The sequence below is a fragment of the Schistocerca gregaria genome, chromosome 1, assembly GCF_023897955.1.
Source record: "Schistocerca gregaria isolate iqSchGreg1 chromosome 1, iqSchGreg1.2, whole genome shotgun sequence".
Taxonomy (NCBI): domain Eukaryota; kingdom Metazoa; phylum Arthropoda; class Insecta; order Orthoptera; family Acrididae; genus Schistocerca; species Schistocerca gregaria.
This window is the reverse complement of record NC_064920.1, coordinates 214,948,056-214,964,361: the sequence shown is the minus strand read 5'-3', so window position 1 is coordinate 214,964,361 and position 16,306 is coordinate 214,948,056. Positions and strand designations below refer to the sequence as shown.

The window sequence follows — 16,306 nt, the reverse complement described above, 5'->3', positions numbered from 1 at the left end:
TGTGTTGAGTAATCAATGTACATAAAACACAGAGTATGAAGCGCAACCTATTGCCGTTTGTATTGTTGTCCTTGTTTAGGAGGAAGTTCAAAAGAACAAGGAGCAAAATATATCCTGGATATACTGCATCTTAAGTAATTCCAAAATGCAGATTTTTGTTTGAGCCATATACTTCGCCTTGCTTGGCATTACATATTGTCTCTGGAGTTATTGTGTAGTATACTGTTGTTGACAATCATTCCAAGGAATTTGTAAGAGCAGTTGTAATATGCAAATGTAGACACCTGCAGAAGTAGTTTGTCTCTTTGTATCTCCTGTTTAGATAAAATTTGTGACTGAACATTTTTCATCCTCGCAGGGACTTTCGGAAGCATTGCAACACTCATTTGTGCAAACACATAAGAAACGAAAATCTCTGAAGCTTTGAATCAACTATCAAATTTTATTTAGTTACGAATACAAAATAGAGTTTTTTTTAAGTATTGTGTACCTCCATAATTAAGTACAAATTGTAGAGGAGATTCAGTGTGTGTCTGCATGTTAGTTCTGATTCTCGGTATTACCTTAGCAGAATGTTATGTTTTTAGTTGGAATAGGATCCATATATTGCAGATTAACCGTTCAGGGAGCTTCTTCGTTTTGTGTCAGCTTTATATCGCTATAAAGTGTTAAACTTTGAATAATGCATGTTGATATATTAAACGTTAAATAATTGGCGAGGAAAGAACAGAACGTTTACCTTAATGTTGCGAACAAGGGAGAGGACAGAGAGACTTGTCTTACTACTGTTACATTTCTTTAACTGCCAATCCATTCTCTACTTAAAGACTGTTGCCCAGTTCATCTGGGAGAAAATAAAAACTGCAGTTCGTAATAATATGGTAAACAAACAAAATAGAGGCTAAATGATGATGTATCACTATTACTAATAAGTAATAAATGTTGTGTATCTTAATTTGTTCATTATTGTATGTTATATCATTGCTTTGTGAGAAATATTTGAAAAACTGAAACAAAATCGTTTTTGTCTTATTTGGTTTGTTTTCATTAAGTGTGATGACTGCAGGTGTCTGTCTCTTTTCCCTATGATTTGATAGCAAAGATTTTGTGTTTAGTATGATGAACGTTAAAATTAATTTCTGAAAAAAATTAACTTTTGTTTCATTCTTCAATAAAACCTTCTGTATGATATACTCTTTGTATAAAGACATGTTTTGTTAATGTAATTCCCGCCTTTGTTTTCTCACTGATCTCATTGGTACGACAAACATTAGAAATGTGTCCTTTGTCATTTTTAAGTGGTGCATACACTCATATATCATTGAAATTTGTTGGTTTACTCGAGAGACATTAAATGGTTATGTGCACAAGTAATTAGCAGTCCATATGTACAGTTCAGTCTTTGAACCTAAAACAAGTGACTCATCAAGTGCCTTTGACAGTGTTCACTCCCACACGAATACTTGTTGTTGGTGTAAAATTTTTTCAGTGAAATGACAATGCGTTGGTACACAGAACTGCAGTGAGGTGAGAATTTACATGAGTCTTTGTGGCATAACATTTACTTTATCGTCTACAACATATAAAAATTATTCAGTTGGATTCACATATTACCTTTCGAGCAAGCATGTCTACTATGGGTGTGTTTTCATTATGAAGCCATTCCCACAGCATGGTGACACCTGATGTGCCCTTTGATAAAAAGCAGCAAGGTAGCACACATAAAATAAGGACATCTTTGTAAACAGCTGCTCTGATATTAGGTATAGCAACAGAACATACATGAGAAACATGAAAACAATGTATCAATTCCGCTGTAGGCCTGCGAAGTCTAATAAATATCTCTTTCAGGGACAATCTTCTCACTGACAAATTTTCATCTGAGTTTGGCGTGCTTCATGTTGGTTACTACAAATACAAACAGTCTTTTCCTTGTTCGATTTAGTGGCATCCTGTTTAACAAACTATTTGTTAGTATTATGTACAGAGGTGAGGCAGCTCTTAGCCATGGAATCATGCCTGTGCATCTTGCACAGAGCAGTATGTATTAGAGTAGATTAACAGATCCAGTTAGCTGGCGAGTAATCCGGAGTTTCCAATTGGTGTACTCTCTCCAGTTGTCTCTGAGAGGTTGATGAACAACTTGGGGGCTGGGAGAGCAGGCAGTCATATGACTGAATTACTGCAAATGTGGAGTCACCAACTAATGTATTCCAATTGGGTATTTCTGGTTCTGTTGTAGATGACTATGAGAAAATGAAGCAGGTACTCATTTGCCAAAAAAATGAACAAGCTTCCACACTGTGTTGTGGTGTGCTCTACATGACACATAGAGCAGTATTTTCTTTGAGTAAGCGGTTTAGTTTCCAAACATGAAACATATTATGCTTAAATAGCATTTAAAAAAGTTGTGAAGCTTGCACAAATATAAATTCTGAAGATTTTACAACAAAAGGAAATAAAAACCTCTGCTGGAAATGGAAGACTCTTTTTTAGCTTCCCATACTTCCTGTCCAACTGGAGTAAGCTGGAGACTTGGAGTGAAATGATACAAATTTCACACTGTAAAATCTGCTCCATCACTAGCACTACTAATTATGCTTAAAGCAGGTCTAAATAATCTCTTTTGACTAGTGAGGGATGATTGCTGGTTTCAGAAGACTCCCTTTACTGTTAAATCATAACTAGATGGTGAGGTTTGAGGAAGCAGGTGTGATCAGTATTTACTTGCGGGTCTACCTTTACATTAATACATTATAGTTGATGTCAGCAAAGTAGACTACTCAAGGTCACCACGTATGTCTCAACCTGCTATGCCACACATCCTGCAGTGTTGCCTTGTCAGGTGCCAGTATGTCTGTTGTCATAATTCACTAATTCTGTGTGTTTGATTTCACATTGTCCTCTGATGTTGTTGTACCTGACATATAGTTATGCGTGATACTGCCTACAATACAAAATAAGGGCTCAGGTACATATGTTCTCCTCCTCCTCTTAAATGAGATCAGTTTAAAGTCCAGAAAATGTGACGACAGATGCAAATTTCTAATGGAATGAAGGGATATTGCTACCTTGTACTGATTATGCTTTTACTGTTTATGGCAGACAACAGGCATGTGATTTATATGGGCAAAACTTGAGTTTCTGAAATCCATATGACTAAACGTATTCGCCAGAACCCCAAGGGAAATGATGGCCTGAAAATATGTAAAGAACTATTGCCTAGTGAACATCAGTGTTTTTGGTGTTGGGGTTAGTGATGAAAAGCCTGTAAGAGCTGCTTTCAGGTGATAGGAAATATTCACAGCTGAATTATGGAAAGCTGTTGTAAAAAGAGTCCTGGCGGCAGCATTAAAGTTCTTGCATGCTGCTGCACGTGAGGTATCCCACAAGTAAATCCCATTCATAGCTGATACACTACAGTAATGATGTCTCAGATGTTACCATACTTAGTTTTATAATTTTCTTAACAAATTTCTCTTTTAAATGCTCTATGAGATGCAGCAGAATGCAAATTCATCACTAGTTAAATTTTTTGTAGTATAAGAAGCAATTTCGCACTTTTTACGGCATTTCATTTTTCATCTCGAAAACATTTATGTTTTCACAATAATGTATATTGCTTGTATCTATTTGAGACCGTTCATACACTCTTTTCTCAGTCCAAATGTATTAGTGTTTCAGGCTGTTTACACACTTAAGCAAACAGAAAAAAAAACTTTTTTCTAGAAAATTTGCCCACAAGAATAATCCTGCCCCACATACTTCACCTTTGGAGTACAGTGACAGTGACCACACCTCTTCAGTTGTGCAATGTGATGCACCCGTTATTGTTAATGCAGCATAACTGGAACATGTACGCTCTTCTGACAATACTTCACTCTCATTGCACAATGGGATGACATGTATATCTTACTATCTTCAAGTCCTCTCAAATTTTTTCTGTAACAACTGGAAATAGTGTTCTTTTGGAAAGTACTGTGTCATATTTTAGACCTTAAAGTAGAAATGTATAAATTTTTTCACAAAAGTTTTGGCCAAATTTTAAATTATTACTAACTGGCAATGCTGTAAGTTGATATGATCTTGATCTGCCTATTTTCATGACAACCACTTCTATACTAACAATTGATATGGGTTTGATTCGATGTTCAGATGTTATTGTCCTATGCACAGAAAAAAATGCATAAATAATTATGAGTGATGTCTACATAATTTGTCCCATATTGTATCATATAGTTCTGAATGTATTATTTTACGTCATTAGCTAAGAAAGTACGAGGGCTTTTATTATTATTATTATTATTATTTATTTATTTATTTATCCCCCCCCCCCATACCTCCGATCATCCATCTAAGCAAGTAAGAGGTAGGGAGGGGCTGGACCTGCAAGTCATGTGGTTGTGCAGCCCCCCCCCCCCCTCCACACACACACACACACACACACACACACACACACAACCTTTGCCATATTCAGCTGAAGTGTGTCAGTCGTAGCCGAGCTACGCTCGATGCTCCTGCCAAATGTGAGTTGCAAAGTGTAATCCATTTTCTGCAAGCAGAAGGATGTAGTGCTGCGGAAATCCATCGCAGAATGAGGAACGTGTGTGGTAACAATGTTATGAGTGATGGTAGTGTTCGGGAATGGTGTCGAAAATTTAAAGAAGGACGAACAGATGTCCATGACGAATGTGGACAAGGTCGCACGTGTGTCGCCACTGTAGGCCTCGTTGAGCGTGTTGATCAGGTGGTGAGATGCAAATGAAGGTTTACAATTAGCAAACTGTCTGATGAATTTCCAGACATTTCGAGGTCTGCTTTGTACACAATTGTGACTCAAGACCTACGCTATCGGAAATTGTGTGCACGTGGAATCCCAAAAATGCCGAGTACTGAACACAAAACTCATAGGATGGCGTCAGCATTATCGTTTCTCACACGTTATGCCTATGAGGGTAAACTTTTTTTTTTTCTTTAGTTGATTGTTACTGGCGATGAAACGTGGGTCCTCTGTGACAATCCTGAAACAAAGGAACAATCAAAGCAGTGGATGCACACAGCTTCCCCAAGCAAGCCAAAAAAGTTTAAACATTCACTGACGAAAAGAAAAACAATGGCCACTGTGTTTTGGGACCATAAAGGAGTGCTGCTGGTGGACTTTATGGAGCAAGCTACGACGATAACCAAGGAAGTTTATTGTGAAACTTTGTCGTCTCCACAGAGCCATTCAAAACAAACACACAGGAATGCTTTTGTCTGGCGTTGTTTTGGTCCATGACAACGCCCGACCGCACAGTGCCAACATGACAAAATACCTTCTCAAAAAGGTTAAATGGGAAGTTTTTGAATATCCACCATACAGCCCGGACCTAGCACCAAGTGATCATCACCTGTTCCGAGAACTGAAGTCATGGTTAGCTGGGCACCGCTTCGCTACTAACGAAGAACTTCAGGACACCATAAAGACTTATCTGTCCTCTCTGGAGGCAACATTCTTCGAGGAAGGCATTGAAAAGCTTGTGTCACAGTATGACAAGTGCCTCAATCGTTTTGGCGATTATGTAGAAAAATAAGTTAAGACTCTACTGTACTTTTGGTAATAAAATTATTATTTTCTGTACATTTTTCTTTTATTTACAGCCAATTGGAGTTCTTTTATTTACAGCCAATTGGAGGTTTGGGGGGGAAAAAACAGCCCTCGTATTAAAAGTCTGTATGTATGATTCCAATCAGACTTTCCAGTAACAGAAACCCATTAGAGGACTAAGATAGTAAGATATACATGTCATCCCATTGCGCAATCAGAGTGGTCCATTGTCAGAAGAGAGTACATGTTCCAGTTCTACTGCATTAACAATAACGGGTGCATCAAATTGCACAACTGAAGTGGTGTGGCCACTGTAAATGTGCTCCAAAGGTGAAATATGTGGGGCAGGATTATTCTTGTGGGCGAAACGTCTAAACTCCACACATTGTTAAATTCTGGTGAGATACGGACCAGATGAATTGTCACATCCAGCTGTAGTGAAATGGTACCAATTTGATCAAGGCCACACATACATAGGTGATGCAGATTTTTTGATGGCGATGACATTCAGACAGCTGTTCTTGAATTGTTTCCATGACCAAGGAATGGGTTTCTACCATTTAGGAATTGAACAAATGGTAGGCCGTTCCAACCATCATTTACAGACAGTTGGTGACTACCTTGAAAAATAATGCCACATATCTGCGTCACTTTAAAATGTAGTGCAGCATTCAGTGTAAGTAACTTGGCGGACCATAATAATATACAACTTACTTTTTGAAATCCCATCGTGTTAATAAAGAAATGATTAGTTTATTAAAAATTGCAAAATGACACTATAAAATCTGCATGTAGGAATAATCAGATAAATTTAAAGTTCTTGATAACCAAGAATCGGGAATAGTTTAAATTTAAATAAAAGATAAATTAAAACAATTATAGTTGTAAGACACTTTCATTGTTTTCAAGTACATTAGTGGAGTCCATTACAATTTTGTTTGCTGGATGTAGCCAGTTGTCTGTTTTAAGTTTCATTTTGCTTCGAATAATGAATTATTTGCACTTGTTAACATGATGTGGCACTGGAATTACAAAATTTAAACAATAGCAATGCTAATTACAGGATTTTCCAGCAGAAAGAACCCTGAGGGTTGTCATAAACGTACAATTTAATCTTTAGATGGTGGCGTGCGTCCGTCTGTGGCTTGTACTCCCCATGTGCGTGCGCGTCCACCCACCCACAACAAAAAGCAGTTCAGAGAATGTGCAGACATAGAGATACAGTACTTCGTATGTCAGAGCATTCATTACCAGCTTCCATTCAGAATCAGGAATACAGATAACATGTGGGTGACATTTAAATCTTTAAACATTAAGAATGTGCATAAAAACTAAATAACTTATAAACCTATATTTTAACATGGTTATTTGTTAATCTGTCAGTTTGATGATTTGGGAATTAATTTCATGCTTATGGTCTCTCAAAAATACACGGAAGAGCCAAAAAAACTGGCACACCTCCCTTATATCATTTAGGACCCCAGTGAGCACGCAGAAGTGCCACAACATGATGGGGCATGGAATCAACTAATTTCTGATGTAGTACCATTGGTACCATGAGGCATTTATGTGATCCTTAAACCTAGTTCAGAAGCTTCATCCAGTTGACCCTCATGCTGTACTGGACATTCATTGCACTTTATCTTCTAGACTTCTGAGTTGGAAATTTATTATTATTATTATTATTATTTTGTGTTATGTGGCAGTCTATTACATAAATTATTGCTGGTAGAAAACGCAGCTCTTGCACTATATGGTCTTGACACATTATCAATTACCCGAGAATTGGCACCAAAGTAGGGGATGCACACTGCCCTAGTGTCAGATTGTTGTTCTTATTTTTGTCTTTTTATTTACCTATTGCTTTCCTAACTTTTATGGAAAATTTTCTCTTTTGACTGTCACCTAACATAAAATCAAACAAAGACAAATTTTCCAACTCGCACACAACAATATAAAGTACAGTAAATGCCTACAGTTCGGTATGTGGGTCAGACTGGGCAAAGCTTTTGAACTAGATTTAAGGATTCCATAAACGTATTTGAGTACAACACTTCCAATAATCTGCCGTAGATCCTTGCATTACTGATGCAGGACATGCTTTTGATAACATAGAGAATAATCTAATAATACTTCATAAACTTAACAAAGGTCACACAAATTGAACCTCTGTTAACAACAGAAAACATGGGCAGAACATAATCAATGACAATGAATTGGAGGGACCAGTTGCCATCCAATCGTAATTCTCTCTCGAGCGCCACTTGCTCGTTCTGACGCCTGCTTTGTAGGTACATGCAGCACCTTGCGAAGACTGCACGTTGACAACACTGCCTCCTGCCACTTAAATCTGTCATTCACAAGGTAATTTTAATTGGCCAATAGATGATGCACAGTAACTTTTACTACCATCTATTTTCGAGGGACCTATGTATTGAAAACAACTACCAAATCACCAAACATGCATTAACAAATAAATATGCTGAAATATTGGTTTTTAAGTTTTTATATTCTTAGAGAAAAGAGTTGTTTAAAGATTTAAATACTTACAGTGTATATAAGATATATGTATCTCTGGTACTGAATGAGAGCTGGTAATGAATGCTCTTTGACTTACAAGGCACTGTATCTCTTTATATATACAATCTCGGGACTGTTGTCATCACCTCATAGACAGTTTTATTATTCTTTACCTTTTGTAATTTCAGTGCCACATTATGTTAACAAGCGCCAATTATACCTTATTTTCAGAAAAATGAAACTTAAAACAGACAATTGGCTATCTCTAGCAAACAAACATGTAATGTAATCCAGTAATATACTAAAAGATAAGGATGTAACCCTCGAAACGTGTCATGAGAGACAATAAATAATTGTTTTAATTTGTCTTTTATGTCATAAACAGGCTGTTTCGAAACCACAGTCCATTGTGGATGACATAAGCTTACTGCAGTTTACAACACGAACTGTTTTCAGGATTGAGCAGGTAGAATACTGAATGTGTCTAAGGGGTTAACACTATCATACAAATTGCTTAGTGCATACATGATGCTGAAAAATAAAATTCTATTTCCTTAAGAAATGTTGATTGCATCATTATAAGTTATTACTGTTCTGAAACTCGAATGACATTTAAGTTACAGAGTAACGAAGAGAAGTACCATGGATCATAAAATTGCTTGTACAAGATCAGTTTAATGATTTTAGGAACCTGTGGTGGTTATCTCACTCAAAATTCAAGGTATTAATCAAAAGCCAATTTACCCTCTTTTATTCAAAGATTATTGTAATTTTCTCAGAGGTGACATACTGAAAATAATTTTAGCTTACTAAAATACATTTGGCCCATATTTTGTAATGCATGTAGTAATTGAATTATGTTCACATACATACAGACCCTATAACTTTGCTCACATTCCGTAATATACACTATGTGATCAAAAGTATCTGGACACCCCCAAAAACATATTTTTTCATATGAGGTGCATTGTGCTGCTACCTACTGCTAGGTACTCCATATCAACGACCTCAGTAGTCATTAGACATCATAAGAGAGCAATATGAGGCGCTCTGCGGAACTCATGGACTTTGAACGTGGTCGGGTGATGGGGTGTCACTTGTGTCGTACATATATATGCAAGATTTCCACTCTCCAAAACCTCCCTAGGTCCAACGTTTCTGATTTGGTAGTGAAGTGGAAATGTGAAGGGACACATACAGCACGAAAGCATACAGGCCGATCTTGTCTGTTGACTGACAGAGACCGCCAACAGTTGAAGAGGGTTGTAATGTGTAATAGGCAGACATCTATCCAGACCACCACACAGGAACTCCACATTGCATCAGGATCCACTGCAAGTACTATGACAGATAGGAGGAGAGAAAGCTTGGATTTCATGGTTGAACGGTTGCTCATAAGCCACACATGATGCCGGTAAATGCCAAACGTTGCCTCGCTTGGTGTAAGGAGAGTAAACATTTGACAATTGAACAGTGGAAAAATGTTGTGTGGAGTGACAAATCACAGTACACTATGTGCTGATCTGATGGCAGGCTGTGGGTATGGCGAATGCCCGGTGAACGTCATCTGCCAGCGTGTGTAGTGCCAACAATAAAACTGGAGGCAGTTGTGTCATGGTATGGTTGTGTTTTTCTTGAAGCGGCTTGGGCCCCTTGTTGTTTTGTGTGGTACTATCAAGGCACAGGCCTACATTGATGTTTTAAGCATCTTCTTGCTTCCCACTGTTGAAGACCAATTAGAGGATGGTGATTGCATCCTTCAACACAATCGAGCACTTGTTCATAATGCACGGCCTGTGGCAAGTGGTTTCACAACAATAACATCCCTGTAATGGGCAGGCGTGCACAGGCTCCTGACCTGAACGCTTTAGAACACTTTTGGGATGTTTTGGAACGCCGACTTTGTGCCAGGCCTCACCAACTGACATCGATACCTCTCCTCCATGCAGCACTCCGTGACAAACGGGCTGCCATTTCCCTAGAAATTTTCCAGCACCTGATTGAACATGTCTGCAAGAATGGAAGCTGTCATCAAGCTCAGGGTGGACCAACACCATATTGAATTCCAGCATTACCGATGGAGGGCACCATGAACTTGCAAGTCATTTTCAGGCGGGTGTTGGATACTTTTGATCACATAGTGTAGAGTGTAGCATTGGTAATGGGTTACCACTTGATCAGGGATCCATAGATTTTTAAAAAGATTTTGACTCAATTTCAATAAAATCTGTTCTCACATATCTTGAGGAAGAGAATACAGATTCTACCTATGTTAATACACTGTAGAATATATACATCAGTGGCACAACTTCTATCAGACTTAATGATGGAAGTGAGAACTTCAGAATTGAAAGAAGAACCAGACAAGGACACTCTGTAACACCACGTTTATTCTCAGCATCCATAAATAAAGTTAAGTGGGAAAATTGGGAAAACAGATAAGAAATGTGCATTAATAAAACCTGTCGGAATCACCTTTGTTTTACTGATGGCATTGTACTATCTGCGTCTAGTACAAGCAAACTTAAGTACTGGATGGAAATTTTATAATAGACGTATTGCATAATTATAAGACAGAAGCAAAGTACAGTGAACACATTCAAAATAAAATAGTACAAATTCACTGTGAAGTTGTAAAGTCATTTGATGTGTATGTGTATTAAGAGCAGTTGGGGAAAAAAAAAAGATTGGTTCAACAGTGCCAGAAATAAAAAGAAAACATTTTGTAGTGCCTTTGGGTAACTACTTTGTGTTTTCCATACCGAGCTCCTGATGTGTCTGGATATTAAAGTTTGCCATTAGTGTATGTTATGCGTGTGATATGAACTTTTAATGTGAAAACCAGTCAATAATTTTGATTTTTTGCCCCATTTGACAGAAAGATACAGGTTGGGAATTACTGAGAGAGACAGGAAAACAACCAAGTGGGTCAGGGAATAAAATGGAGCAGAAGACAGAATTGGGATTGTAGTGAAAGTGAAATGGGAGCTAGCAGAACATTCAGCCTTGTGAATGGCTTTCTTGACCAAGGACGTTCTGTGCTGGATTCTGAGAGGAAGGTGCAATTAGTTCCAAAAGCTAGGAATTGTTTCACATTTACTTTTGTGTCTGTCAGTAGTGCTAAACATTTCACGTCCAGAAGGTAATTTATGGTCAGCAGTTCTGTTTCTTGATCTATTGGTTTATATATCATCTGTCTGAGTCACACAAAAATAATACATGAAACCATTTGTTTCAGTGCTTTTGGATGGCAGGTTATTTTGAAAGTAAGGCCTCCCTTCAATGATAAGATGCAAAAGGTAACAGGTTCTGCTTGTTAGCCACACGACTTTCCACAAAACGAGGTTTTGCTGATAAATTTGAGATATGTAGGTATCGGACAACATTTGGTGATAGCTCTTCTGTCGGTAGCTACACTGCCTCTCCACTGACTTGGAAAATATATGTACAATTTTCATAAATAATTACGAAGGGTTTTTATTTTCCTCAAATGAATGTGTTCAACTTCTTACATCTGCTATACCATGTAGAAAACAAAATAATATGGCCAACCTGTTGCATTCGCTTTGTGTTGTTCCTAATATTACAAATAATAGATTAGTGAACCATATGACGATCAGACAGTATCAACCGAGATATCGAAAGGGTGTGATCTCTTGGGCTGTTTTGGACACAGTCACTAGTATGTTTCTACAAAGTGGTAAAAGATCTTTCCAGTCATCTAGACTAAGCATACAACGTCCACTTAAGGCAATTCCAACAAAGGGTTGTCCCTTAAAAGTGCAAAGTATTTGTAATATATATACAAAAGTAAATCTTGTTGTTAGTGTTGATGTCTGTGTAATGTTAAATTCTAGCCTCCCTTCCCTTCCCTTCCCTTCCCTTCCCTTCCCTTCCCTTCCCTTCCCTTCCCTTCCCTTCCCTTCCCTTCCTTCCTTCCTGCATCATCTCAACATATCAAATACCAGAAGGATGAACAGAACCCCCCCCTCCCCCCGCCCCTGTGTCTCAAAGTATGAGAAGTAATGTGAAATCACTTCAGTTGACTGACAATAACTTCAAAGTACCTGATGGCAAACTGGTGCTGCCTTGTTGTTACTTTTGCAATAATTTCCAAATGCACACTTGCGGTTCCACTTCTGTCTCCAGTGCTGACGGCTGAAGTATGAATGTTCAGTGATGACTGGTGGTTTAAGGCTGATGTTGTACAAAAACTATTTATTTCAATCTGCTTCTCTGTAAAGTTTAGTAAATTGTCATGGTTTGAAGATGCTTCATAAAGTGATTTCTAGAATGAATACTGACTGTAAATGAAATTTTGATCATTGATATTCTGGTGAATATGCAGTAAAATTGGTAATGTACCATCCCTATATAATGTGCAATCACCCAGAGATAAATCAAGCATCAGTCCAGAATGTCTTCCTGAATAAAAGTTGTGATGATGGTGAGCATTGGTACTTTTTAACAGTAGTAAATTATATGTTTGTAGTGTGATTCATTCTGTCCCTCATATTATATTCTGGCTGATTCGTAACTACACACACACACATTTCACTATGATCAAAATGCACTCATCACAGTTTTTTGTGCTGGAAAGTTCCACGCTACACATGAAACTCATGAACAGAAAGGAGGAAATGAAAATCTACTGTTAATGGACCTTTTCAGAGTTTTGATAGCACAGCCACACATTACTGTCACACAGTCAGGCTTTGTGTGGTATTAGCGTTACTTATTATTGTGCCGTGTTGCTCAGTTACCAACTTGATAAGTTATGGAGAGGCAATCTGCAGCAAAGAAGCACCGTTATAGATATGTGCTTCACAAACTGTGTTATTTGTTTTCTGCAAATAAAATTTGGTCATTAACTATTCATAGCCTTGTGCAGAATTTTTCCATTTGAATATGTTTTCCTAGAGTAAGTTATTACAAACATGTATTACCAGGGTGTAAAATCATTTATGACACTACTAGAAGTTAGTATCCTTGCATTATATTTCATTGCAGTGCAGTTTAAGCACATGTTACAATGCAATGAAAAGACGGTAGACAGTAGCCAAACATTTTTCTTATTTGGCATTAATTACCAAATATTGACTAATCTGGTAGTGTTAATGTTTCCAGCATGTGTAATGTTGTATAGTATATGGATTTATCAGATTATTTCTTTTTTTGTTTACAGCACGTAAAAAGTAATTTGCTAAGATTATCGTTATCATCAGTTCCACTGTTATAAATTTTATGACTAGAGTAGTACATGGAGATTAAAGTAGGATGTGAATAGCTATTGGAAGCACTGTTGCAGTAGTAGTGAAAACATTGTATGTTTCTTTAAAGGATATATATTTTTTTCTTTTCTTTGTTCTGTTACTTTGAGTGGAAAATTTCACCCTACTTAGCACGTGTAGCTTAATGTTTTCCTTGCACTGTTTTGAGCTTGCAACTTCTGAACATTAATAAATAAAAAGTGCATGATAGTAAACATAACAAAAATGTTGTTATTTTATTCCTGAAGTATTGTCTAACTTTAAGAAACATTGTTTGTAAAAGCAGATGCAGTGGTAGAATGTCAAATACAGTTAACTGTTAACTCCAGCACCAATTTCCTTGAATGTTTTCCTGCAGCTCTTTTGAATCTAGTTTTCCCATAAAAAATAATAAATATGGTTTGAATAGAAGCAAGAATAATGGGTGGATAACCTCTGTGATATAAGTATGTTGTGCTACAAAGAAAAGAGCTCTACCTAATCAGTGGACAAATTGTAAGCAATATTTGAAACTCCATTATCAGCAATTTTGTTAAGTCCTCCAGTCTGTAATTAAAAAATTGAAAATTGCATACAATTCTAAAAAAAATATGACTTGAGCAAAAAGGCAAAAGCAATTTATAGCATTATTAAATGGGAAACTAAGAAAATAATGACCCAAATGAAACTGAGCTCCAGAAAATAGCTCTGGCAAATATGATGATACTGTCAAATCATTGAGCATCAAATTCAATGGTTACTCCCTCACAGCAGCAGCAGCAACCATGGCACACACTAATAGACAATCAAACACAGTCATTAGATCTGCTTTTGCAAGCACAGCAATGCACTACCAACAGACAGTCTCAAAAACACAATCTCTTAGAGATTACAAAATTCATTAACTCACCAAAAAAACAGCAATTCTGCTGGATATGATTGGACTGAATATTATAACTTTTGCTGACTTTGTTGGATTACTCATGAGATACCTTTGTAACCAGTCAATCACACAGGACATATTTCTTGATTTACTTAAAATATACTGTAGTAGTACCTATCTATCGAACATAAAATTAATAAACCAACTATTTAACTTCTAACAGTCTTTTAAAAATGTTTGAGAAAGTGGCCTACCTTAGAATACTGTCTCATTAAACTGAGCAGAACTTGGTAAATGCCTCTCAGTTTTGCTTTTGTTGAAGATTCTCCACAGAGAAAGCTATAGAAGAATTAACAAATTAGGGCCTGGTTGAGCTGTACAAGAAAAATGTATATTTTGTGACCTCCCCACACCCTTTGGTTGTATAGTTCACAAAATACTATTGGGAAAACAAAATTGTCATAGCATTAATGTGATCCCTCTTCCATGGACAGAGTTTAAGCTTTATATCAGAAACAAGAGGGTCTCAGTGACAGATTACTCCACTAGCATAAAACTAACCTTAGAATGGGGGTGTCACAAGGATCAATACTGATTCCATACTATGTAATTGATGTTTAGACCTATAAGTGACTGAAGAGTGGTGTATTCATACCACAAGTTATCATTAATAATCATACCCTAAGTGAAGCACCTTGTGTAAAATTCCCTTGTGTTCACATGCTAAATAAGTTAAAATGGAGCTGACACACATATAAACCAATCAAGATGCTGAGTTGAGCATTTTTTTGCCCTTAGAAGCATCTGTCATTGTGTTGACGTAAGACAAGTGTTGACTTGTTATTTTCTTATTTTCACTCTCTGTTGTACTGAAATATCTTCTGAGCCTGTGCACTTGAAGCAAACAAAGTATTTATTCAGCAGAAGTGAGAAATAAGAACATTGTGTCAAGTATGTAGCCATGACTCTTGCAGCAATGTTTTTAAGGATCTTGGAATTCTTCCACTCACTTCCCACTAAATTTACACCTTAATGGGTTTTGTTGCTGACAATAAAAATTTGTTTCAACTGAATTGGGATGTACACAGTCACAATCAGAATGCAAGACACAAAAATAATTTTCATGTAAACTTCCGTGTCTGGGATTCAGAATGAAGTTAAGTACTTTGGTGGCAAGATTTGGGCAATCTCCAGTCTAATATAAAGCAGGAAGCTGGGAATCCCTACCAATTCAAAAGAGAATTAAAAACATTCTTCTTTGCACACTCCTTATATAATTACATGAATATCTAGATTCAAAGATGCAGTGTTTGCCACAAAGCTTCACGACAAGCAACAACATACTGTAAATAGGACTTCATATTTATAGAAGTAGATAAATATTTTCTTTGAAAAATATCATAGCAATCAAATAAATATTTTGTTACCAGTAATAAGTAACATTGGGTATTTGTTGTAAGTGACAAGAGATCCACTTTTTTCAAAGCAACAACTTTCTTTCTAATTTACTTTCAATTTTACTGACCTAAATGTGAACAGCATAAAGCAGTTTATTGTTAATACAGTTTACATATTAATTTTATGATCCCTTGTCTTTTTGTTAATATATAATGACTTATTCCACATCCCTGAAGATTCTCATTCTTGATGGGATCAACAGAATTTGATTAATGAATTCAACGGGACATAAAATTTAACAAACACTTTTATTTTACAGGGAAGAGGAGAAGAATAAAGAAAATGAGAAAATAAAGCCCGAAGAAGCTGGTAAAATCATACCAAATCATATCTCTTTTCTCTTTACAGCCCATGAACATCTAGCAAAGTAAGTGACTTCATTCAGATAATTTATTAATGTTGTAAAAAATAACTTTCACATTCTTGTCTGTTTTTAATTTATTACCTTTCCTGCTTATCAATCATAAGATTCATAAGTGACATAGTCACTGACAATTCATGAATATCGCTTTTTTCCCCAAACAATGAACAAATGGCAAACTTTTCCCACAGCCACAAGGTGAGTGATGTTATTGGCAATATACCGAGCGAGGTGGCGCAGTGGTTAGC

General features: G+C 36.8%; 1 protein-coding gene across 1 annotated transcript in view; it reads left to right on the top strand.

The window, feature by feature from the left end:
- The window catches only part of LOC126337005 (calcineurin-binding protein cabin-1-like), a 237,068-nt gene that overhangs the window by 108,760 nt on the left and 112,002 nt on the right, over positions 1 to 16,306 (top strand). The window contains exon 17 of the mRNA XM_050001253.1: positions 15,957 to 16,064. Coding sequence (XP_049857210.1) covers positions 15,957 to 16,064 — 108 coding nt within the window. The remainder of the gene's footprint in view (positions 1 to 15,956; positions 16,065 to 16,306) is intronic.